General features: G+C 37.5%; 1 protein-coding gene across 2 annotated transcripts; it reads left to right on the top strand.

Moving 5' to 3' along the window:
- The first annotated feature begins 37 nt into the window (after positions 1-37).
- Positions 38-26369, top strand: c18h21orf91 (chromosome 18 C21orf91 homolog). Of its 2 annotated transcripts, none has more exons than XM_066651643.1 (5): positions 38-180; positions 1500-1631; positions 17706-18179; positions 22490-22552; positions 24246-26369. In XM_066651643.1, exons 2-5 carry the CDS (start codon positions 1505-1507, stop codon positions 24410-24412), a joined length of 831 nt encoding a protein of 276 aa, XP_066507740.1. In that variant the 5' UTR covers positions 38-180; positions 1500-1504; the 3' UTR covers positions 24413-26369. The 2 variants fall into 2 exon arrangements, with proteins under 2 accessions (XP_066507740.1, XP_066507739.1); XM_066651642.1 differs by having other exon boundaries at positions 1500-1637.
- The last annotated feature ends 1103 nt before the right edge of the window (positions 26370-27472 follow it).

The following is a 27472-nucleotide window of genomic DNA, read 5'->3' as shown; positions in this document are numbered from 1 at the left end:
ATGTTTTTGTAGTACCCCCCCCCCCCCACTTGTTTCAGGCACAATGGTTCGCTCCAATAGGAGACTTGTAGCTGCTGCTTTTCAATAACAGAACTGGCGCCCATCAGCAGCGTGGGTTTGCTGGGTTATCAACACGGGTTTTTTCCTCCTAGTTTACCATCATTGACAACGATAAATAAGGTACTGTCCGCATGTCGTATCCTTGTGGTGTATTTTTGATGAGAATTAACAGTCATTATTTCTACACCGCTTAGCTAGATAACGGTCACAAACAGCTATGTGTGCTAGGGAGAAGGAGCCGTTTTAGCGAAAGACAGCGGTTAAGGTGGTCAGTTAAATAGTGTTTATACTGGCATATAAAACATGATTCCCTTTCTCGCCCACGACAGATGTTTCTGGCCGTGTCTCACTCTCACACAGAGACTTTATAACGTTAGCTATTCAACGTTAGTTGCTAACATTGTCCTTCGGCCGCTAGTTTTAAGGGTAACTCTTCTAGTGGTACATTGTTTTGTTTTTTGTTTTTTACCAAACGCACATAGTATATTTTCTTATTTCAGATGTGTTGTACTCAGTCTAAAAATATCTACGAGTAAATATGTTGACCATTATTTAAGGATGTTGCTTTCGTTAGAACAGCTTGATCTCCTACAGAGTGATTTTGTAACAGGCTTCTTAGAGATTTTCATGATCTTCCTTCAGCCCGTCTATTTTTAACTCGGTAAATCTTGGGCAGTGTATAAAAATACTCTGGATGTATTGCCTTGTTTGAACATCCGTAAACAATTTACGATTATTATTATTATTATTATTATTATTATTATTATTAATAAATAGACCTGGTCCTCTGTCTGAGACACATGTTCCTTTCTGGATAATATAGCTAATGGTTCTGTTTTAAAAACCTTGAAGTTTTGTTTTGTTTCCACATGATCCTAAATATAGAGATATGTTTTTGAATTGACACATGCAATATAGGTTTTCAGGAGATTTAAATGATCTGCCTCAAACTTGCATTCAGATTCTTAAAAATTGATATAAAACACAAACAGTCAAAAATGTTGTAAATCCCAGAAATGTGTGTGTTTTCTGTGGCTAAGCAATGTGCGCCTGTAAACAGGAGAGACCCTGAAAGGCTTCTCTCATTTCTGCATGAGTGGTACTTTTATGAACTTGCAGCAATCATATCTTCTTTATGATTGATAACCTCAGTGAGAAAATTAAAATTATAATCAAAAAGAAAGAGTTAACCATAATTTAGCAATAAGTAACCATAAGAATTATCAGTAATATTTAGTATAAAACCAGGTAACAGGCATAGAGTATAGATGAGGACCTTTAGTCCAGAATAAGGTATGATTTGTGATTTGGTATTATATATTATTCAAGCTCAGAAACTAATACTAATATGATTAAGATTTCCTTAATTAATACATTTATATTATGTGAGGTTCTTACATTAGTCCAAATTGAGAGGGCATTTTAAATATTTTAAACAGGAGCAATGGATGAAGAGGAGCATTTTGTAAACATAGACCTGAATGATGACAACATCTGTAGCATCTGTAAGCTGGAGACAGATACAGGAACACTGTCCTTCTGCCACGTCTGCTTTGAGCTGAGCATAGAGGGTAAGTGTATGTATTGTTTTCTTCCACATTGTGCCTTTATCTGCTTTACCTATTATGTGCCCGTGTTGTTATGAAACTATAAACATTGTGTGAACGGAATATGAAATCATACAGTGGGTAAAAGTAGCCTAAACAATAAAATACAAAAGGCACATAAAAGTAATATATTAACATATATTAAGTGGCAATGTAACCTTTAAAGTACTGACATGCAAAATGAAAATAAAGGCCAGTTTAATCAAATGCAATAAATAAGTAATCAAGCAAAATACAAAAGGCAAACAAACTATACATTTGGAACTCAGCCAGCAGACTGATCACAAAAGCAGATCACATCATGAGAAATTTTTCTTCCTCAGTTTCACTTTGTCTGATCTCCTGTCATGTGATTGTAATACTGCTATAACCATGTAGAACATGTCAATAAATATTTAACAAAGAAAGTTTCCCAATAAAATACAAGCATGAACTGTAGCCTATTGTAGCAAAAATAGATGTTTTTCAGCATACATTTAGTACATGGTGCACTGTTAGATCAGCTAACAGTATTACGTCAAAATTAAATAGTAGTGTCTAAAGCAGATAAAGCCATGTACAAGACCTGCAGAAACATTCATTCATTCATTTATTATCTGTAACCGCTTATCCAGTTCAGGGTCGCGGTGGGTCCAGAGCCTACCTGGAATCATTGGGCGCAAGGCGGGAATACACCCTGGAGGGGACGCCAGTCCTTCACAGGGCAACACAGACACACACAGTCACTGACACACTCACACCTACGGACACTTCTGAGTCGCCAATCCACCTACCAACGTGTGTTTTTGGACTGTGGAAGGAAACTGGAGCACCCGGAGGAGAACACACCAACTCCTCACAGACAGTCACCCGGAGTGGGAATCGAACACACAACCTCCAGGTCCCTGGAGCTGTGTGACTGTGACACTGCCTGCTGCGCCACCGTGCCTCCCCCCGCAGAAACAAATACCTTTATTTAAAAAAAAAAGAGAGAGACAGAGAGAGACAAAAGATTACTTCAGCACATCTACTTGACTGTCTCTGACGTTTGGGCTAATAGAGAATGAAGGATATCCTAAAATTTGGCGAACATGACCCAGAATGCAATTCGCCATTATGTATTTGCCCATCGTCTATTGCAATGACACTACTGAGACTAGAAACGATAAAAATGGTTCTTCATGTAGCCATCGTGTACACTTGACTCCAATATGATTCTTTTCCTCTGTCTGGTACCTGGAACTGAGTATTTTTAGTACCTGTTAGCTTGTGGCTCCAATTGAGCAGAGTAAGGAGTAAACATGGTGCCTCCTTGCAGAACTCTGATTGGCCAAGAAGACTTGTCAGTCATGATGAAATGCAGACATCCAGCACAAACTAACCAGATTTTACTTTCAAGCTACTGTAGCGATCACATTTATTTTTATCTAACAAGCGATCACATTTGTTGTTATCTAACACATAGCAGCTTTTAAAATTATGTTGTGTTTATTATGAGTAAAACAACATTTAACGTTACCGTTATTGTAATTGTGTTGAAGTGGAAAAGCCCATGGTTTCCATAAGTGATGTGGAATTGAGTTGTCACCATTTACAGGTCAGGGAGGAGCTGTGGTACTGTAAATTGAACCAGGTACCAATATGTGAATAGGGTTAAGTCGTTGAGTAGTGTACGTACCATAGAATGGAAAAGTGCCAGTCTATGGGTTTCAACTAATGCCACTGTGTTACTCGTTACTCAAACACACAAGTCAAATAATAACTGTGATATTTAATCTTTTTGTTTCTTTCAACACATTTATTATTTAGATGTTATGATTAAAGAAATATAATTATGAATCCCAGACCCATTTATCTCTGTCATGTTTGTAAACAGATCTGTGTCAATCAGTGGAGGTTGGCCTTCGTCCCAGATATGTAGTGCACATAATAGATAATTAAACTAAAAATACTGCACTCAGATAGTGACATAATACACTACATGGGTGCAGAAAATATTCTTTTAAAATAAGTTTCTGCACTCAAGCAGTGTATTGTACCGATCAAAATACTTTATTAAACCCAAACCAGAAAAGTAATTCAGGCAGACAGTTGCATAAAACATTTTCCCCTTTTCTCTTACACGCAAAATAAAACACAAGTGAAATAACATGATGTCTGAAGCTTCTATATAATTTGTGTATAAATACCACACAGAATTATTCACAAGAGCAGAGAAATGCATTGAACACTAACATGCTAGGAGTTTTTCTATCATCTCTTTTGCTAATGTGGCTATCAGGGTATAATGGTATTTTTCTAAAGGCAGTGGACTTTTGTGCTTCTGAATTGTGACCCTTTCTGCAGTGCAAGGTGAACAACTATGAATTACACATGAATTTCATTATAATAAATAAGAGATTTATTATTCCCACCTGTTTACATTACTGCTTCGCTCCGAAACTGGACGATCAGTACTCAACAAAACTGGTACCCATGGATTGATGGTTAATTTATGACAATATTTTTACATTCTTGTGAAACTGATGGTTATGCAGCGTACACAGGTCTGCAGCTTGGTTTAGCAGGTTTTTAAACAGTGTGTGGACTGTTTTTGTTTCAGGGCATATCAACAAGCAGCTTTCTCACTTAGCCTGCTTAAATTATGGTTAGTGCAGGCTTATCAGTGTCAATGTTTCTTCTTATAAGTCTTCATCTTATTAAAATAAAAAAAATGTAATTATGTCAACGTGTTTTTCTAATGATGATAGAATTTTTAGATGCCTTATTTGTAAGTGTGGTTTATGTCACTGAGTTCAGAGAGAATTTCACAAATTGGTGAAATTAAACCAGGTTTCTAAATGTACTGTTTGGCATTGGCTGTAGGTTCTACAGTTGTCAGTGTAAAGTTTTGCTCTGAAATTTATAACTGAGGCCTTAAATGGGAATTATTTCTTTTATATTCTTAGGTAATTACTTTATTGATCCCAGAGAGAAATTCAAGGCATCTAGTAGATGTTCCACATCGAGGCATAGTTACCATTAAAATAATAGTAAAATATAAAATTGCATAATGACAACAAAAATACAGAAATATAAAACTAAATATAGAATATAAAATAGAAAGTACTGTAAAATATGAGGTAAAATGAAATATAAAAGGGAAACATCTCACAATGTGCAGGATAGATGGAGGTAGTACAGTTTGATATTTTGATATACATCTAGGTTTTGAAAGTAAAGTCTGAAAAGTGTGAAGTGCCCGTAACTAAAATTGTGAATTTTTGTCTGACTGGCTGTTTTTCCATTATTAACTGCTTCCACAACTGTTTTTTTTCACATTCTTAAGTCTGAATTGCAATCACAGAGCATACAAACAATGAGGCAGCAACACATTTGATGGTACAAGGTATAGTAATACCACATTTCTATCAGAGCTTTACAGACAGTAAAATTGTCTGTAAATGCACCTTTGTGTAACAGGGAGCTAATACGCCTTAGCAGAAGAGTAAGCGAATATTCTGTTAAGCTTATTATAATTTATGTATAATTTCTGTATTTTTAGCATTCCTTGGCAACAAAGAGCACTAGGTAACAAAACAGTCAATTAAATATTTATCAGCTGCAGGCATTTTATATCTTAGAGTATTCACATATTACAATACTATGGTCCAATATTACTTCTATTGCTTTCTTTGAGAACTTGAATATGGATTTTAATTTCTTTGTTTGGCAGCATGGTGACACAACAGGTAGTGTTGCACTCACACAGCTCCAGGGTCCTGGGGTTGTGGATTTGAGCCCTCCTATGGGTGACTGTCTGTAAAGAGTTAGGTGTGTTTCCCCTTGTCCACATGGGTTTCTTCTGGGTGCTCTGGTTTCCTCTCACAGTCCAAAAACACACATTGATAGGTGAATTGACTACTCAAGTGTCCATAGGTGAAAGTGTTAGTGAATGTGTGAGTGTGTGTTGCCCTGTAATGGGCCAGTACTTCCTCCAGGGTTTGTTCCTGCCTTATGCTCAGTGATTCCGGATAAGCTTCAGACCCACCGCATCCCACCCTTAAACAGGATAAGTGGGTACAGACAATGAATGAATGTCTTTTTTTGTCAATCCATGTGTACCTGCCATATTTTGTAGCTAGCAGTGTACAAACCGGATTCCAAAATAGTTGGGACACTAAACAAATTGTGAATAAAAACTGAATGCAATGATGTGGAGATGGCAAATGTCAATATTTTATTCGTAATAGAACATAGATGACAGATCAAAAGTTTAATCTGAGTAAATGTAACATTTTAAAGGAAAAATATGTTGATTCAAAATTTCACAGTGTCAACAAATCCCCAAAAAGTTGGGACAAGTAGCAATAAGTGGCTGGAAAAAGAAATTGAGACTATAACGAACAGCTGGAAGACCAATTACCACTAATTAGGTCAATTGACAACATGATTGGGTATAAAAAGAGTTTCTCAGAGTGTCAGTGTCTCTCTGAAGCCAAAATGGTAAGAGGATCACCAATTCCACCATTGTTGTGCAGCAATACCAGAATGGTGTTATCCAGTGTAAAATAGCAAAAACTTTTAAGTTATCATCATCAACTGTGCATAACATCATCAAAAGATTCAGAGAATCTGGAACATTTGCTGTGCGGAATGGTCAAGGCCGGCATGAGTGCTTGTGGCATGGGCAGCTTGCATGTCTGGAAAGGCACCATTAATGCAGAGAACTATGTTCAGGTTCTAGAACAACATATGCTCCCATCTAGACGCCATCACTTTCAGGGAAGACCCTGCATTTTTCAACAAGATAATGCCTGACCACATTCTGCAGCAATCACAACATCATGTCTACGTAGGAGAAGGATCCGGGTACTGAAACGGCCAGCCTGCAGTCCAGATCTTTTACCTAGACGATTGAACAGTTAGAGGCCTGTATTAGACATGAATGAGAGAGCATTCCTATTTCTAAACTTGAGATACTGGTCTCCTCTGACCCCAGACGTCTGAGTGTTGTAAGAAGGGGGATGCCACACAGTGGTAAAAAATGGCCTTGTCCTAACTTTTTTGGGATTTGTTAATGCCATGAAATTTTGAAACAACCTATATTTTCCCCTTAAAATGATACATTCTCTCAGTTTAAACTTTTGATCTGTGATTTGTGTTCTATTCTGAATAAAATATTAGATGTTGGCACCTCCACATCATTGCATTGTGTTTTTATTCACAATTTGTTTAGTGTCCCAACTTTTTTGGAATCCGGTATGTAGTTTTGTGGTCTTAACAGCTACTAAGAAAGGTAATCTTATTGCCCATATGAGCTTTAAGAGTTCACTGCACTTCGCTTTTATAGGTCAGCATATAGAGCATCACCACTGTGAGAAATGACAAAGAACAGAACCGTGCTACTGACAGCAGTGGATCTATGCAGTCCCCAGAAGAGCTCTAACACACTATGCAGAGCTTTAAGCGATGTATAATTACTACAAAATCTACTGTATTTATGCTTTGGAACATAACACTCACTTTCAAAACAAACAGTTGGTTGGGGGAGGGCACAGATAAAAGGGAGGAAATGAAACTGTAAGAGGAAGGAAAGGCAAAGAAAAACAGTTATTTGGAACACAGGTGCGTGTTCATCTAGGCAGTGGAATGAACAGGCTTGTATGAAAATGATCAAGTCTGAACATGCCGGCGACATTTGCCATTTGCCCTGGTTAAACCAAGATTTCAAAACAAAGGTACTGAACATACTAAAATTGAAAGCATATAAAGCCAGTAAAATTATGCTGCAGTAGATTAAAATGAATGAAGACCCCATCTGCTGTGTATTGTAGCTGGATCATGTTGCTTTGAATGACACTATGTGATATCATGCTGGTCAGAAACAGCAATGTGGTTTGCCTTCCCCTAAGGAAAGTCTTTCGTGTACCAAGACCTGTGGCCATTTACTTGTGATCACAGCACAACACTTGTGGTCTGACTGTGTTCATTCAGTAAGGCACCTTGTAGGTCAGACCGCAGCGCTCTCTTTATTTAGTCGCTCACTTTTCTTCTCTCGCTCTTTCCCCCATTTGCTTACATCTTTTATGTTAGCTAAATATGCAGAGGGTGCAGCACATGGCAGGCATGAATAATCACTGTTTATAATTTTTCCATTCTGAGTGATGGTAGGTCTCTCACACAAAATCACATCCATGCACACTGCCATTGTTATTTAAAGTTTGGCACAGTCTTAATTACAGCTTATTAGCGATGGTTCAGTAATCAGTAGATGAAAAGCAGGTTTACTTTGTGTTAATTTGTCACAAATTTAATGTTTATCCTGAGATAGATGGGAAATATGCTCTTCATCTCCTCATTAGTCAAATACACTCTATCTTACAGAAATCTCAGCAGATTGTTACATATTAGGATACTTCAATGTGGTCCATTTCATGTTAGTGAAATGTACAAAAAACACAGGATGATCAAGTCATGTCTTACTACTTTACAACTGCTGAGACACACGCTTATCTGACCCTGCCTTATCGGTCACAGTCTATTACATAAGACTACACAGACAAAGAAATATTCACATCCACAGAGATTATTCATGCTCAGTTGAAGGAAAACAAAGGCTCATAAGCTGAAACCAAATCTACCAGGCACACTTTGACGATAACAACCTGACACACATACTTCATTATCGAAAAAAATGCTGGGAAAACCTAATGGGGAGAATGATTATGCAAAGTGTACAACTGCAGTAAAGCAACACTAGGCAAACAAGTCCAGCGAGATCAAAAATGAAACTAGAATCACAAACATATTAGTATTAGCCAGCCATCTAGGTCTGAGGGTTTTCCCAGGGTTTCTCAGTCTGCTGGTTTTCCCCAATTTTTCCTCAGGAAACTCGCAATCTGCACATTCTTACAGCTTCCCTATTCTAATTCGACCAACCCATGAAGGACAGAGATGATTCAATGAGCTTGCTCAAGAGATATTTTGAGGGAATTGAAAAATAATAATAATAATAATAATTCTCTCTCAGAGTATTATTATATTATGAGATGGCCAGGACCGAACATCCATCAGGACAAAATATTGTCATAAATTATTAGAAAACATGTTAATGTTAGCAGCATATTTTTAAATTCGTTGAACATTGCAGAATGTTACATATTCATGTAAGTAAAAAAAAAAAACAATGTCATAAACTGTAGTGGAAACACCTGCTATATAATCTAACTGGGGATAAAAACATTTTTATACAAACCGGATTCCAAACAAGTTAGGACACTAAAAAAAATTGTGAATAAAAACACAATGCAATGATGTGGAGGTGCCAACATCTAATATTTTATTCAGAATAAAACACACATCACAGATCAAAAGTTTAAACTGACAGAATGTATCATTTTAAGGGAAAATATGTTGTTTTAAAATTTCATGGCATCAACAAATCCCAAAAAAGTTGGGACACTGTGTGGTATCCCCCCTTCTTCTTACAACACTCAACAGACGTCTGGGGTCAGAGGAGACCAGTTTCTCAAGTTTAGAAATAGGAATGCTCTCTCATTCATGTCTAATACAGGCCTCTAACTGTTCAATCGTTTTGGGCCTTATTTGTCGCACCTTCCTCTTTATGATGCGCCAAATGTTCTCTATAGGTGAATGATCTGGACTGCAGGCTGGCCGTTTCAGTACCCGGATCCTTCTCCTACGTAGACATGATGTTGTGATTGCTGCAGAATGTGGTCAGGCATTCTCTTGTTGAAAAATGCAGAGTCTTCCCTGAAAGAGATGGCGTCTAGATGGGAGCATATGTTGCTCTAGAACCTGAACATAGTTCTCTGCATTAATGGTGCCTTTCCAGACATGCAAGCTGCCCATGCCACAAGCACTCATGCAACCCCATACCATCAGTGATGCAGGCTTCTGAACGGAGCGTTGATAACAACTTGGGTTATCCTTGTCCTCTTTGGTCTGGATGACATGGCGTCCCAGTGTTGCATAAAGAACTTCAAATTGTGACTCCTCTGACCACAGAACAGTCTTCCATTTTGCCACACTCCATTTTAAAAGACCCCTGGCCCAGTGCAAACGTCTGAGCTTGTGGAACTTGTTTAGAAATGGCTTCCTCTTTGCAGTGTAGAGTTTCAGCTGGCAACCGCGGATGGCACGGTGGATTGTGTTCACTGACAATGCTTTCTGGAAGTATTCCTGAGCCCATTCTGTTATTTCCTGTCTGTTATTACAGTGGCATTCCTGTTTGAGGTGCAGTGACGTTCAAGGGCCCGGAGATCATGAGCATCCAGTAGAGTTTTACGGCCTTGACTCCAGACCGTGAGAATTGTGTCCATGGGGCTAAATTATGTGTCTTTTGTCACTTGTGTGCTGTCCTGGTGACATACAGCCACAGAATTAATGACACAAATTTTGGTTTTGTTGTGTAGTCAAACATTTAGTTTGTTTTCACACGTATGTAGCTTTCATATTTGGAGCTGTGCTATTTTAGTGTGCTTGGTGTTTTCAAGTCATCATTGTTATCACACAGTACTTAGAGAGAAAAGTAAAATGTTTCTTTTTTGTTTTTACATTCTTTACTTTTCAAACAAACATTGTATTTTTTGAAAAAATCATGTACATCAAATAAGAAAATAAGATGAATATGAAACAAAATACTGTATGTTCCATAAACCCAACAGTAGAGAATTTAACAAGACAAATAAATTAACAGATCAAGTAAAAAATAAATAAAATAAACATTTAACATACTGGTTTAATTATGTTTGAATATATATTATTGATTAATTCCTAAGTGGTCGGTCCTTTAAAAGAATGAGTAAGAGACAGGTAGAGAGACCTCACAACAGCAGTCCCTCATTCTTTTATGTAAGCAGAGTGCTTGCACACTGGCACGTGAAACCCAGTCTCAGCCAGAAAAAATTCCTCTATAACAGAACACTCTAGAGACCTGGATCACTATAATAATGTGATCCGTGTGTGAGTGTATGCACATCCATTTTTGTGTGTCCATTATTTGAAGTCATTGTGCAAGGAATTGCTTCTGCATTGTGGCTTGAACTCTTCACCCTGCAGGTGTAAAGCTCTCTGATTATCTCTGAGCTGAAGCTTTGGTTTGCACACTGGATGGTACAATGTAATGGAAATACTTGGGTTTGCTGAGTGTACATTTTCAAATTTGCAGATGTGTGATTGTGTGAGAGACTAGTCAGAAAGCTCATTTTATTTCCTTAATAGCTTTGCCTGGATCAGACTAATCTGCCTTTTTCAGCTTTAATATTAGCTTTTGAAATGAGGTCTCTTCAGTAGATGAAAAACATTTCACTGAATCTCATATATGATCAGGTAATCAGCCTGATTGACAACAGTTTTGGCTTAAACTTTATTAAGCCTTGAGTCTGTCACTGTGTCCAAAATACCTCCGTGTTCACTATTCTACATATTACTCATTATACAGTGCATTATTATAGGGAACTAAAATTCAGGAGAGTAGTGAATGGTTTCAGACACTAACTCATGCAGGATTTTATGCACACACACAAACTCGCACTTCTTGCAGTTTCACAGAAATGAGTCAAGGATCCTGCGACCTTACCTTCAATTCCAGACACTAAGCACAGCTGACAAACATGGACATATGGACCAGCTGTGAACTGCACATGGTTAAGCTGATTACTGAGCAAATTGTAAAGCAAAAATTCCCTCAACAAAATAATAAATTAGCCTCCATTTCATAGTGCCATTGAGTGCATAAAGAAAACTCATAAAGCTGAATCATTTCAGAGCTGCAGAAGTGTCCTAATTTACCAGTACAATAAGAAAATCACTTGCATAGAAAGCTTTCAGAAACTATATTAGAGCAACATGAAAGGATTTGTGATGTGCCAGAGAAAGTAGAAGAAAGCAATTAGAGCTTCTGTATATATATTCAGCCTTTTGACTTTAAGCATCAAGCTTGGAAAAAGCAGGAAATTACTTATGGTAATGTTACTTTCTCCATGACCGTACCCTTTCGCCCTCTGCTTAATTTGTTTGTGCTAATTAAAGATGAGGATTACACTATTCCCTCTTGTCCATCTGATTGTTGCTCTGACCTTGTTAAACATTATACTCAACAGAATTATCTTTATAGTATTTGTTACATACTGTATTAATGTTTCGCTGTCATATCCCCATGTATCATTGTGGTGGTGGTTTTGGTGGTGCATCAATAACCTAGCGTGAGGATCTGATGCTTATAGTGGTTTATGAAGGATCTAAGAGGACTTAGTAGATGCTGTGTGTATGTTTCCTTAACCGCACAAGGCATTGAAAATGTAAGGTTATGCATATAATTCCTGTTCCCTGAAGAAGAGGAACGAGGTACAAAACAAGCTGCATGAGATATCAAGCTATTTCATATCTGGCTGAAGACACCTCTAATCACACCTGCAAGGCTGATGATGCATAGTGAAGAGGGTAATATGGCCCCCACCTATTACCCTTGGACACGAGCGTGTCTCCTTTGTTCAGATTGTTGGGCCACAGGTTTGCCAGGACATTCACTCCCAGGGGTGCATTGTGGTCTGTTAGAGAACAGAACAGAGGACAATTTGTATTTTCTCTGGATGTGAAGAGATCTACAGTGGCCTTGCCGAACCTGGGGGCAGGGTGTTGATCTGAGTGACAGAAGGTGATGACTGCTCCACAACAGAAGAGACTGGGAAAGCTTCAGAAGGGAAAGGGAACGTGTTCCCCCTTGCCTGTTTAGGTAAGACACAACCGTGGTGTTGTCTGTCCTGACTAGGACATGCTGTCCACTCAGAACAGTGAGAAAATGTTTCAGGGCTAGATGAACAGCCAGTAGCTAGAAAGCAATTGATGTGGAGATACCGCTAAGCCATGGGCCACACCCCTGTCACTGAAGCCTGGTCGCACACTGCCCTCCAACCCATCAAGAGACGCGTCTGTTGATATTACTGTGCAAAACAAAACTCTGCCCATGGGCGAGCCCTGACACAGCAGGCGGGTCTCCCTCCAAGGGGATAACGCTGTCATGCATTTCCTTGTCACAACTATCCTTTTGCCTAAATGGCGCAAGGCAATTAGGTGGTGGTATAATAACCATCACTGAAATGCACGCATTAGAAGTGCATTTAGTACTCTTGTTGACTTGATCTAATCATATGTGTTTTGGCTTGCTTTATTTTTTTATAACTTACATGCATGATTTTTTTTATCCCAACTGCTACAATCCCTATTTAGTTTGCTTTGATTGAACAGTTTTTAAATATAAAACCTGAAAAATAATATCAGGCAGTTTAAATGACTAAGATCAAGTGATGGTAATTATAATAGGCCTACTGGTTTGTTTTCTTAAGCCTCCTGTCCAGCCTGTTTTCCTTAACTATTCTGTCAGTTTGAGCTCTTCAGGTCATGGACATCCGATCTTCTTTGTCTGGAATAGCGCTCTTGTAGTGTTTTTAGCTTTTCCTCATTTCCAAAGAATCATATATTTAGAAAATATATAGGAAAAATCAAACCAACAAATAAAAAAAGGGAGGAGTGGGGGGGTACGCATTGGTACTGCAGTTTGTTCCTCAAACATTAACATTTCTGTCCTTATCCTGACATTGATACATAAACAATGTCCATTTATGCCTCTTTCCACCGCTGTGTGACCACCTCATCGCTCACTATTCTTGAAGCTTTTTTATGACTCTGATCTTTCTCTTTCTTTCTTTGATTTATCCATCATCCAAGTGTGTTTAGGCCAGAGATAGAAGTGAAATGTAGAGATCTAGAGACTGGCCAATGTAAGAATGCTTTTATTGAGGGCTCTCTTTTATTTTGTCTTCTGAAGTATCTGCTTGCTTAATGGTTATTCTCTTTTTATTCCCTTTACATTAAAGCCTTGAGGGGAAATGAGATATTGCAGAGAGATCATCAGGTATGACTGCTTTCAGAGGAATGGCAGAGAAGTGTGCATGGAGTTGAGGACACACAGCCTCCTTAGATTTCCTTTAAGTTTGTTGTAAATTGGGGCACACTGACATGATTTGGCTTATGATGAAGAGAAACTGTCACAGCACAATATTCGTACGCTCTGTATTTATTTCCACTGTCTTGTCCTACTTCAGACCAAGGTTAGTTTTGTCTCAGGTGGTGGGTTTTTCTTTGCAAAAAAAAAAAAAAAGAAGAAGAAGCAACAGGAAATGCTGTACATATGAGTTGTAAATCCAGATCTTTGTCACTGTGATGTCTCCTGTTGATATTGTATTAGTAATATGAATCTGTAATAACTGTTAAGGTTCAGACTCAGAAAGCAGGTCCAAGACCAGTATAAAAGGGAAGCTTCTGTCTTGATCTGCATAACTGAATATCACTGTTTTGTTCATCTCACTCACTACTTTACTTATACGTACAGTACTTACACATACTATTTACAGTACTATTTACATTGACAGCTTGTCCTCTTACAAAAATAAAAAGCTTTTATTGTAGTTTTCTCATTCTCATACTAATGTGCTGTGAATCACCACTGCTTAAAAGATTTGTTTGAAATACCTTATTAATTTAAATGAATTATATAGCAGACTTAATTTTAAATGTAGTTTATATACTCATAGATTTAGTTTATTTTTGACCTCTCACACATATGAAGGGTTTTCAATTTTATTTAAACATACAGGCAGAAAAGTATGAAAAGGTATAAAATAAAATTGTACTGACAACTCATTGTGGAATTCTGTGCTTTTTTATTTTATTTTATTTTTTAAGATTTTTTCCCTGAAAAATAATTGTGCTATGAGAATATCTTGTATGAACATAGCAGCACAATCTTTCTTCCACTTCCTACTAATATGTTTATTCAGTATTACTGCTCAGTTTTATTATCTGTTGTTTTATGGTCAGCTCTGCCATATTAACTACATAGCATTTATAGCAGTTTATGAAGGAATTTATTCTATTGAAAGAAGTGATTTGTGCTTCTTACACACATGAACTCTGGAGAATTTCTAGAGAAACTCTGGAGATCTGGTTTGGAGATATACTGAAGTGGCCTTTCACACATGCAGCTCACAGCAGGGATTTTCTTGCATCAGGTGCACTCTTGCAGTGGGAAATAAAACATGTGCTTTGGGTGTGGAGCAGCGCCTGAGCAGCAAGTGCAGGAGAAACTCCAGAACTTTTCCTGCACCATTCTCACATGTGCTGACTCTGACTTCACCCGGAATCATCACATCAGTGCTACCAGGATAAAGTTTGCGTAATATCGACAACAAATTTTGCAGGTGGTCACACAGCTGCTTCGGACAAACCCCTGAACTTTCTGTATTAACATGCATATGTGAAAGGGGCATCAGTGTCGTCACATTTAGACAAATAGTTCTGTGACTAGACAGGCTCAGAATGTCACACAGAAGGTTATGTTTTATTGTTATAAAAATTTAAACAGTTATTTTAAAAAAGAATAGAGAAACGTGGGTGCAGAAAAGGCATAGTATTCACTTGGATTCACTTGATTCATTGAAAATTGATGCCTGTTTGAAAATAGAGACAGCGGTCAGTAGTGCACAGACAGACATTCCTGCAGTCAGAAAGAATCTAACCAAATCAATAGACTCTAAATAAGACTCTAAAAACCAAATAAATAAGACTCTCCACTGTTTAAAAGCATAGTTGGTCAGCTAACAGGCAATTGTAGCACACCACAGCAGATTGTTTTACATAAAACTCCTGCTCAAATTGCTAACATTTAGAGGATAAAGCCTGGTGAACATGGTGAACATAAAGTTGAGTGATGGTTTTTCTGAATATTCTTTATGCTTTCAGCTTCATTCCTTTCTCTCTTAAACCCAAACTCAGCGCTAAACTCACACATGCAGTGGGCTACTGGGATTGTGTTTTTCCCCACCTGTTTTTAGAGTGTGATATCATCAGTCAGTGAGCTTCCAGAGCGCCTCCTTCCTGTGGATCTCTGAAATGCACATGAATGAACTCTGGCCTTGTACTTAAGAATTGAAATTTGACACACCCCATACCTCATCATTTTAAAATACTGTCCTCATTTTGAGACGATATCCATATTTTTAAATACCGTGGTATAAAGTATTACCATTTTATCGCCCAACCCTAGCCCAATATCAATCAAGGTGGTAATGCAGATGATTAAAGCCTGGCAGTGTGGAAAATGTCCTTGACCATGGTTTTCCATTTGGATTCATTGAACTTTTTTCATGGAAACATTCACCTCTGCTCTAAAAAATGTTGTGATTTATTTTTTGTCTCTTTTTCCCATAACACCATGAGTTTCTTTGCTACCTAAAATGAACAAAGACCCTCAATGCTGCAATCTTTCTGACTTTTGAAAGTTTTTGCCAAAATCCTTTGATGTTCCATAGAAACAGTGCTGCAAAATCTATATGCAATATCTATACATGTTCTAAGTCAATGCCTGCCATACATACTTTAAGTGGCTTTGATTTCCCGCTTTAATTCTATTTTTCAGTGGTCAGTACCACCACAGAGCAGGTATGATTTGGGGTGTCTGGATGTGGTGCTTGCGTGTGGATTGAATGTTGATTATAAATCATCCTTGGGTTTCTAGAGAGGCGCTATATAAGTGTAATGTTAAATATTGTTAAATTCAATGTGGACCAACTAGGTAGGTGTTCCTGTTTGTGTACAGTAATTGGACAGTGTTTTCCATGGAATGTCAGTTCCACCTTAATTAAACTCTCCTTATTTTTACACAGTGCTAATGGTAATGTTATCTGAACACAGAGGAACCCAGGGGGCAACTTGCTGTAAGGTGAAATATATTGTGTAAATAAAGCCTACAGAGACAGAGATATTTGAGTGTTCATCTCATGTCTTTGTATGTGATTTGAGTAATGCAAACACAATTAATTATAACTGTCATCAAAATAGGGCCAAATGATTAAAACCCAAAAAAGCAGAAATAATTGTGTATGTGTGTGAGAAATGGTGAACTTCAGGGCGAGTAGTGTGTGTGTGTGTGTGTAGAGGTAAAACTCGTGGTTTTCTGCTGAAAAAGTGGTGCATGTAGAATGTACTCGATGAGCAGGGCATATCTACGGTAGCCAATGGCTGGTTATATTCTGCCCTACTATCCAAACAGGGCTGGAGTTTAGAAGCAAGGAACGTTTCGAACTTCAAAAACATGTTACAGATTGTAGCTCCTAATGTACACACGATTCTGTGCTTCCTTAATATGAATTGGGCTGTGTCTTAGAGCGCAATGTATCATAGACAACTCATGTAGTGTTTGTGCTTACATGTATGCACGTGGGCATTTCCCTTTTGGAAATGCTAATACTTTGACAGCTAAGCTGCTTTGCCTGGCCATTAGAATGCTCCAATCTGCCTGTAGGTTTTGCTCTAAATCTCCAAAAATTGATAGAGCTGTGTTTTTAGCACAACAGGCTAAATACATTTAGGTGCTGTCCCACAATACTCTCATTATCACAGCCCAGTCAGACAAGTACTGTCATTATTTTAGTGCATTTACTTTGGGTTTTTTGTTTCCCTCCACTCTATTCATTGTTATGATAGCGTAACAGAAATGATAGTATTGTCACATTGACAGGCAAATGAAAAACTGTGGTAGCTAACTTGTGCCAGCCTTCACTCACCTAGCTTGGTATAATCTTTTCCCACGTGATATGAGAGCAGCTAACTAGTGAGTGGAAATTTCATATAATAAATTGAGGGACTAAAACCTGGGTATTATATTGGGGATTCCAAAAAATACATGTATTCTTCTGTCATTTAACCACAAAGTATTAAACAATTAAAAAAATATTTCAAAGATATGAAAAATAGTTATGACCTGTTAAATGAAGAACATTCAAGATTCTGCACAATTTCTTGTCATAGTTCAGAGCAAAAATGAAAGGCGATCTTGCCAGACACTAAGAAATTCAGACATATTTAGCAAAAATTTAAGAATATTTATTTTCACTCAAGTTGATGTGCATTTAGTTTTTCATTATATTAGAAGAGTCACTGTAAAAATGTAAATGTTGAAAGCATTCTATATATGTGGTGTCATACTATATGTTCCAGGTGTATCCACTGCCACTCTTCTGCATTCTACATCTTTGCGAGGACATAGGGACTGCTTTGAGAAGTACCACCTCATCGCTAATCAGAAACTGTCCCATTCCAAAGCCTCCCGCAGCACCTATGAGGGCATGAAGCGGGCTCTTAGTCAGCGGATCAGCCGCATTGTGCAGTACGCCCAGAACAGAGACTCTGGATCCCTAGACACACCTGGCCGATGGGGCTCCAAGCACCAGCTTCTGTGCTACAGCCAGCAGGGCGACAGGAAGCTAGTAACACAGTCAGATGCACAGGTGCCACGTTACACCCCACGTTGGACAGATGAGGCATCTGCAGGTGTAGTGGAGGAGCTGGGTCTCCTGCAGAGCTCCACAAAGGGAATGTGGCAGACTGAACAGGACCACACACGGCAGGGAGGAGAAGACCTGAAAGAGGCAGGGAGACCGAGACGACACACAGGGCACAGCCAAGATGAATGTGAGTTCTAGAGATGGCTCAATAGCACTTTTTCTTTTCTAAGACTAATTTCTTAATTGAAAACTCATAATGACCTGTATTTGAAACTCTTTCATGTCTAAACTACTTCAAAGCCCTAATGGCCCAGGAGAGATATACACAAACCTCACACTATGTGGATTTTTCAGGGTAGTGTGGCTGCACTGGATTTTGTAGCACAGGATTTTTTAATTTTTGTTAGTACTGATATTCATTCATATGTTGTTATATCTTTAGTGAGTCAGACTAGGAGATTACATGATGAGGTGTTCTCATGATACAAATCAAAATAGTTTATTTTATGGTTCTAAATGTAAGAAGATAAGACATTTTTTATTCAACATTTAATATACAACAATGTAGTAAACCCCATTTAAACTGAATATTTTGTGGCAATTTTGTAATTGAACATGAAGTTGGGCTGTTCTGCCAGAAAGGACATAGTAATAACCCATTCCTACTTTATTAGGATATACAAGACTTCAGTATAAAGAGAATTATGTCTGTTAGTCATGGGCCATATTGATGCTAAGGGAGAAAAGTTTTGTTTATTTATTTAAAATTTGAAGCCCTCTGTTCTTTGATTGGTAGCACCATTCTGGCCAGTGCAAAGACAAGAATTAGAAAATTGTATTAGTCAATATTCTATTATAAAAATAAGTTAGTAGCAGACTTGTCACAACAATATTTATCTTGCATAGTTGCCATTTAAAAAGTAGTTCTATTTTTTCTGTTCCTATTCCATTGTTGTTTTTTGATATATATTTAATTAATTACCACCTAATGTGTCAAAAGCTGAGAAAGATAGAGGAGGACAAAAGGATTCTGATCAAAGGAGAAAATGTAGTTGACATTCCATGCCCTATATCAATATATTGATGTCTGTCAGTCTTCCTCGTCAGTAAAGCTTACCTGAATACTGTGAAGTACATGTATTTTTAGTCCCTTCCCAGAATACACTTCCATACTGTTCTTATTTTCTGTGTATTTTCTCCTCTTTCCATTAATCTCAAAACAAAAACTGTGCTGATATAAAAAAGATATAGCCAGTGACATCATCAAAGCCTTGCATGCCTTTAAAATCCAGTAATGTTGAATAGGCCTCAAGGCCTAAATCTTGAGTCATGCTGTTTCCCATGTTCCCATGAGAGAACTTATGGCTAAACTAGCAACAGATGGTGTAGTAACGCCAGCTTATTCCACTTTGTGAACTGAATTTGGATTCAGCTCGTTTCCAATGACATTATGGTAATTTTATTTTCTGTAGTCTTTCCCCGTCATGTTTCTTGCCATAAGCCCTAAATCCTTTGAAGTGTTCACGTTGACAATGTTGAAAGGTGAACAGAAGGCGTTATGCCCTCACGTCGCTTCAGCGCTGTACATCCACGTCCACTGCAGGTAGCAGCTCAGTGTTTTACTCATGGATGTTGCTAGACCTTTTTTAAGGGGGCTTTTTTCTACTATCCCCACACCCAAATGTTATCACCGTGTTCTGGAGAAACTATGTTTAATTCTCCCTCAACACATCACAGTTAAACATTTGAATTAAAGTAATCTTTTATACATTATAATCACGTTTAATATTTTGCATATAGTTTAACATTAATTAGAGTGTAGAACAAATGAGTCTTAAATAAGCAATTAATTCTATGAAATTTTGACTGGACATCTGATAATGTAATGAGTACCAGACTCTTATAGAAGGTAAAGTAAGCCAGCTGAAAAGATGTTTAAAATTTATTAAACACTGCAGTATTTAGGGCAGACTGAAGTGATATTTATGTTCTTTCCTGATGTAATGACTGTGTTTTAGATACCTGTATATAATCAGTTAATAGTTGGTCACAACTCAGTTTTGTTTTTCTACCTGTAGATGAATATTCAAAATTTTTTATTTTGTAAAGGCAGCAGCTACTTGAGGCTTTGCACTTTGTTGCTATGAGGCAATTACTCCAGAACCCCCTGGTTAAAACTTAGCCCCCCAATCATTAATCTAGTGACGGCCCTGGTTTTACTCTAGCCTCAAACAGAAATGTGTTGAACGTTTTAGGTAATATTTATCATAATCTCTTTGTTTGGAGGCATACCCAGCCTTTTGTTTTCTATTATATATTTATCAAACTGAAAGTCACCTTGTCTGTCCCCATAACGACACAAATAATGGACACATCTCATGGTTACTGACTTCCTGATGAGTAAATTACAACTGCAAAGCTGTTTGTTTAACACGAAAACGGGCAAAAACTTTGGATTAATAGAGCCAGAACACCAGAGTGAGGTGTTACTCAAAATAAATGAAGCTGTGAATTTGTTACAGCACCATTTTATCAGTCAGTCCCTTATAGAAATGTAAGTCATTAATAAATATCTAGTTCTCAGCGATGCCCTGTTTCTTTATCAAGTATAGATTAAGATGCTTGGTTTTAGAAATGTTGAAAACTTGAATGTTAAAATGTTATCTTGTTGGTTTCTGGTAAATAAGTTTCTTTAATGTCATCTCAACACAGTGCTTCAGTTTTGTAGCTTTTTATGAACAGAAAATAACAGGCTTTTCATGATCGTGCATACACTGTCAGCAACTGAAATAAGCTATTTACAAGATAAACTATTTTTATAGTTTGTTATAATTTGTTATTATTGTTTAAGTTGAATTGAAAGGAATATTATCTGTCCATAAAGGCATACTGTGTTTGTCTGCCACAAGTGTCCGCTTTTTTGGAAACTAAAATATGATCACCCTAACTGACATAAACTGGTTCGTGAACAGTGGCGGATGCTGGTCTTTCAAGGAGGGGAAGCTCAATTTCGGCCTACATCATAAAATGTGTTGGTTTATTTATACTTAAATTTTACCCTCCGTTCCTTTTCAAGAAAATGATCTGTGACCCTGTCGTACTAACAAGGCGTCTTTTTCAGGGACTTGACTAGTGTCCTCTCAATGGCCAGCAGAGCTAGGCTGCTTAAACGGCCTTGGCCCATGTGAAGTGTGTCCACCTGTGAGTGCTTTGTGATGGTGGTGGGGCTCAGCAGCACCCGCTGGACAGAAACTGCGATAGAAGTCAGAAAGAGTGATAGAAGTCAGTCTCCAAACACAAGCAGCTACAAAAAACCCACCAGAAATAGAAGCTTGATTTGTCGCTAGTCGTTTTTAACGAAAAAGCCGCTATGAGGACTCTTAGTCAGAAGTCTCCGGTTCAACTCAGAACAGAATGAAAATGTAATGCTTTACACCAAAGGATCGCTGATTCGCTCATTTCGCTGTCAATCAAAAAGGGATTCAGCCTCAGACAGATCATCCAATCATCATGCAGAAGCTGAGCGTCCGGGCCAGCCGAGGCCAGCCCACTGCCCCATAGACCCCAGAGACGCTGAGCGGGAAGCTGAGCTTCCCTTGCAGTCTTAGAGCAATCGCCTCTGTTCGTGAACTAGAAAAATTAGTTCCCAGCTGGATCCAAAAAACAGTAAGTTCTTCAGCACAAACCATGGCTGAATAGTAGGAAATAAGACAGGAACATGTTCCATTTGTGTGTGTTTCTGGGGCTGTGTTTGGCGCGACACTGTGCGCGTTGGCTGGAGCCTTCGGCGTTGGTTATTTCACAAGCTCAACAGGACAGCTCGCAACAAAGCACACCTATTATATCTCACAGAGAGAAGGACTGCTGAAATTGTCTTATTTCACGTGAGTGTGTGTCTTTGCCTGAAATATTGTAAAGGGAAGTCGAGCGGAGACATTTTGTGTTATTAGTGTGTTTATAAAATTGCACACAGTCTCCTTAAACTTCATGTGCTTTAACCTGTTGCATTGAATAAATAAGTCATTGTAATTATTTAAATCAACAAAATGTTCTTGGTCTTTTTTGTTCTTTGGTGGTAAATCATTACGTTTTTCTTTTTACATAAAATGAACAAGAAAAACATTGATGCCTGTGTTATATATTATGAAAATAACTTTGTGCTGCTTTTTTCATTTTTGCATTTATTAGTCCTGCCCTTCATATTTTCTGTACAACACAATCGCATATTAAAAAAAACACATGTAAACAAAGACATTGATATGAAGCACCACAGCTTCTCCAGACCTTCCAGTGACAAGGGTATATATTTTGGGCTTTCCTGTTTTGGAAATGCCAGAAATACCTCTGACAATGACTATATGGCTAATTGTGGTCCAGCAAAACTAGGCTTGCCTAATTTCCCTTTGGTCTTGTTGTCTTGAAAAGCACTGTTCTTGTGTTTGCTTTAATGTAAGAGGAACATTGTTACATCTGTGCTCATACTTGTTTTTTTCACAGTACTCAAAATGAGCGTGGAAGAGCTCCATCAGCTAAACTCACAACTGCTGCTACAGATTCAAAGTAAGACTTTAGTACTGATCACAGACCACTCAACATATTTGGTTCTATATTACCACAGTTCACAGGATATCAACACCTCTGTTACTAATGAAGAGAACACCAGCAGAGGTGTACAGGAGGCTGAATCTGATGTTAACCAGAGGAATAGTGAAGAGCAGGAGAGGGTGAAACATAGGGTGAAATAGAAAGGAATTGGCACACATTTCAATGGATACTTCCAGAAAATATATTTCAGAGCAGTGAAAGTATGAAAACGAAAGAGAACCAGGTTCTTGGTGTAGGTGTTAACAATTCTCTGGACTTGGGAGAGTGTTATCAGAATCAGGTAACAGACATCATCTGAATGTCACTCGGATTTACAGTGCCTTGCAAAAGTATTCAGCCCCCTTGAACTTTTCAAATTTTTGCCACATTTCAGGCTTCAAACATAAAGATATAAAATTTTAATTTTTTGTGAAGAATCAACAACAATTGGGACACAATCGTGAAGTGGAATGACATTTATTGGATGTGTCAAACTTTTTTAACAAATAAATAACTTTATATGGAAGTATAGGGGGGAAAACTTTTCAAGATGGGTGGTGACCAGGGTGGCCATTTTGACATTTTTTATCCAACTTTTGTTTTTCTTTAAAAGGGACATGTGACACATCAGACTTATTGGGAATTTCACAAGAAAAACAACGGTGTGCTTGGTTTTAACATAACTTTATTCTTTCATGAGTTATTTACAAGTTTCTCTTTGTTTACAGCCATTGACATGTCACAGAGGTTAACACGTGGGGAGTGGATAGAAATTGTGTTGATGTCTAATGAAAACAGTAACCAGGTCATTGCAGCAGATTTCTATGCAAGTCACCCTACAAGACCACAATCTCCCATTTCTCCAATTTGCAGAATGGGCAAAACAAAAATTGGAACAGGACCCTCAGTTTACACAGAAGATTTTGTTCAGCGATGAGGCAAACATTTATGTGAATGGTGAAGTTAACAAACAAAACCACCGCTATTGGTCTGACACTAACCCACATTGGATAGATCCCTCCAAGACTGTTGGAACAAAAAAAATTGATGGTATGGTGTGGTATATGGGGCACAAAAATAGTGGGGCCATTCTTTATCATGCAAACTGGATATGCGAAATTACTACCTGATGACGTGTTTCCCTCTTTATGCACTGAAGCTGGCATGTTCCCTGAGTTTTTCCAGCAAGATAGTGCACCACCACATTATGGGTGTCAGGTCTGGGCATTCCTAGATGAACAGTTTCCAGTGAAGAGTGGGAGAAGAGGGTTGCATTGACAACACAATGTGCAGCACTTTGAACACATTTTATAAGTGGTCAGAAACTTGTAAATAACTCATGAAAGAATAAAGATACATTAAATACCATTGTTTCTCTTGTGAAATTCACAATAAGTTTGATGTGTCACATGACCCTCTTTCCATTGAAAAAAACAAAAGTTGGATCCAAAATGGCCGTCCATGGTCACCACTCGTATTGAAAAGTTTCCCCCCTCCCATAAACAGGAAACAAACAGGAACAAACAGCCACAAACAGGAAGTTAATATCACCAACCATTCCCATTTTATTAAGGTGTATCCATATAAATGGCCCACCCTGTATATTACTATGAGTGCTAAACTGTCTTTATACCCATCTCTTTAATAATTCTCTTCCTGTCCCTTTTAGAGGTTTTTGAGGAGCTTTCAGTAGCTGTGCAGGAGAAGGACTCTCTGGCATCACAGCTTCATGTGCGCCACATTGCCATCGAGCAACTCTTTAAGAACTGTGCTAAACTCCCCTGGCTCCAGATTGGCCGTGCAGGGGTCAAAGCCAGCAATTCCCCTGTGGACTAAGGTGTGGTTTCAGGCAAGCTGCTCAGGATCCTGAAGGCTAAGAGACAGTAGCCTAGAATGGTGGGTTACAACACTAGCACAAAGTCACACTAGTGACATGCTTTTCACTCAATATGTATAATTTTCTGCAGTACTTGAACATATGAGAACCATAAGAAGAAAACTCTTAAAGTGTTGAGGGAAGTGTGCTTTTAGATTTTTCTTAAGATTTAACTGTGGTTGCTATGCAGATTGAGGTCTTCAATAAACATTTTTTTTAACAACCATTTCCTTGTTGATGTACGTTTAATTATTTTATGATTTCTTAATGTTTGTTATACCTGTGGTTTATTTATTGTTCTTTTGAAAATTGGTTAATTTCTTTCGTCTTCTGAGCTGGATCAGAACAGGTGTGGTGTTTTTATTTTTATTTTTTTATTTTTTTGTGCATGATAGTCTGTTCCAGTTCTCTTTTACAAAAGAGGAATGTGCTGATTGGCTTTGCCGTTGCTGTGGTAGCTGTTGCTTAGTTAAAAGTGGAGTTTTTTCCCCCCTTCCTCTGTGATCATGGCTGTGGAACTTGTTAATGAGAGCTGAGCAGATTGTGGTGTCTTACACTACTCTAAGCTGTTTTACTCTGTAGCAGATAACACAAACATGGAGTTTGAATTTTTTTTATCTTGGTATTAAATTTCAAGGTGCTTTTTTGCTCATATTTCTATTAAGTGTGCTTTGATTTATTTATTTTTTTCCCTGTGTGTGTGTTTGTTTAATTATATATACCCTTGTGGAATATGTGTACTTCGGTCATCAAAGATTGAATGTTCCCCAGATACGCACAAAAAAGTTTTGAAAAAAACATATATCAGTGCTTCTCTTTGGGGTAGGGTATTTTAAGCACCTTACAAAAAAGCCTAACCAAAGCCCTATGTTACCATGATGTAACAAAATTCAGTATTTATTTTTCTAAATTGCTGGTTGCTTGTTACAAATAAAAGAAAAAGTTAGTATTGAATCTTGCCCTTGAACTAATTTTGTAACATTAGACCTTCAAGTGTTTAGGTTTTGACTACAATTTACAAGTTCTTCCTGTGTTTGACTTCTAATGCTATTTGTGTTTCTTTGCTCAATGGAATAAAATGAATTCAAAGGTTCATCCATTAGTGGTAACCCGAGTTGGAGAGCTTGTCTGATTTTTCTTTTTAATTTCAAATAAATCGGTACTTAATGCGGAATAGAGCTATGAGACTGGAGCTCCATCTGCTGGAGATCTTAAAAATCTGTTCCATGTAGGTAAATGTATGTTATGAGGTTTACACAGAGGTCCAGTGAGAGTAAAACCAAGAGAAATTGCAAATTTATATAATTTCATTATTATTTTAAGAGATTTGGCATTTGATTATCCGTGAAGAAATTGCTTCTCTTTATAAGAGATACAAGTTTTATACTTAACCCAACTGGGTTTTTTATTGAACTTTGTAATATCCTTTAGGTGCATGTATGTTGATCGGTGTGCTGTAAGTCAAATACCTATATGTTACTGTATGCACATCATTCCTGAGCATATAAAGTGTCTTTTATTTAGTCTAAGATATTCTTTATGAAAAATGAACCCATATTGTGTATATAATGTGCTGTTTGCTTTTTAAAAACTTTTTTAATTATTGTTTATTTGGTTTGTCTAACTGCTGTCAACCAGTGACTTTGGGTAAAATTTTATGCTCATACTGCCCAAATTATATTAGTTTTGTTACTGTTTATTTTTCAGTAATGCAAGTAAAGTTGAAATGACCCATTTTGGGGTTAACACAATGTTAGCAAAAAATAAATACATATTTTTCTGTTTATTTGTATTCACTTTTTTGGTTTTTGATTCTTCTTATCAACAAAATGTGTTGTGTTGGATTTGTGTGTCCCTTCAACCGCTCAGCTCATGCAATAATGTGTTAGTAGAATTTCCTGCCTGTGTAAGTGGTATTCTGAGTCATTCATATATTTTCAAATAGTAAATAAATATAAATCTTATTTTCCTAAATATGTATTTGCCCTATGTGCCTATTAAATTACCACTACACAGTGTTTGTTCACATGGGTAATGTGCCATATTCACATCATATCCCACTCTGATGCCACATGATTGCTAATAATCCAGAAGAGCAAATTACACATCAAACTAGACTGTTTAGAACCAGATTGTTTAATATAATTATTACTGAGTAATATGATTTTTGTCAAATCTGTGGAAGTCCATTTTAAAGATCTCAGTCTTAAAACGTGAAATTTTCTTTGAGATTGATCTCGTAGCACTGTTAGAAAACCATCAAAAGCCTTTCACATGCTAGGCCTCATTTGGACATCCCTTCCTTCACTGGTCGCCTGATTTGCAACAAGGAATAAGTCTTTTCAGTCTGCTTTCCCTACAATAGACAGATTTCTTCCACTATGCCAGCTCCTAAAATTGCTGCAGTCAGTGGTTTAGATTACTGAATCTCTAATAAAGATACACTGACAGTTACTTATTGGCAAACATTTATGAATGTCTTCTGAATGTAAGTGTATTAACAAATAGTCCTCCCTTGCCACAGTAACAATTGGAAAGATTAGATTTTAGAACATTTCTACGAGGTCTCAATGGCATTAAGTCACAATATTAAAGTCAGCAATTTAATATCTTTTGGACATACTTTTGTACTACTTGGGTAAAATATTCCAGCATACAGCTGGAACTATATTTGATATATACTGCTTCTTATAAAGCAGCATTTTTATTACAGCCTGGAGAGTATTTGGGTGATATTATGTTTCCCACGGGCTGGCACATAACTAAAAAATCAAGAAATATGTTGTTTAATGAATATAATGTGATTAATATGACTAGACATGAACTACCAGGGTCAAGAGGTCATATTTGTTTTCAGGTTGACTTAATGTGTAGACAGGAGTTGACTTCCACACTAGGGTCAAATGTGCTGAGATATTTAATATTTATAATATTAATTCATGTAAATGCATGGGGGTTGTTAGGCAAAATAGTCTGTACGTAAATCCCTTCAACATAACTTTAAAAACTCAAGATGTGGA

This window comes from Hoplias malabaricus, chromosome 18 (genome assembly GCF_029633855.1).
Source record: "Hoplias malabaricus isolate fHopMal1 chromosome 18, fHopMal1.hap1, whole genome shotgun sequence".
NCBI lineage: Eukaryota > Metazoa > Chordata > Actinopteri > Characiformes > Erythrinidae > Hoplias > Hoplias malabaricus.
The sequence above is the reverse complement of the archived record's forward strand: the minus strand, read 5'-3'. Positions and strand labels throughout refer to the sequence as shown.

Bases quoted from the DNA above. Each gene is read 5' to 3' on its own strand.
- c18h21orf91 (XM_066651642.1), top strand. From the start codon at position 1,505: ATGGATGAAGAGGAGCATTTTGTAAACATAGACCTGAATGATGACAAC. The intron at 18,180-22,489 runs GTGAGTTCTAGA...TTTTTTTCACAG, and splicing joins AGGGCACAGCCAAGATGAAT to TACTCAAAATGAGCGTGGAA. The intron at 22,553-24,245 runs GTAAGACTTTAG...TGTCCCTTTTAG, and splicing joins ACTGCTGCTACAGATTCAAA to AGGTTTTTGAGGAGCTTTCA.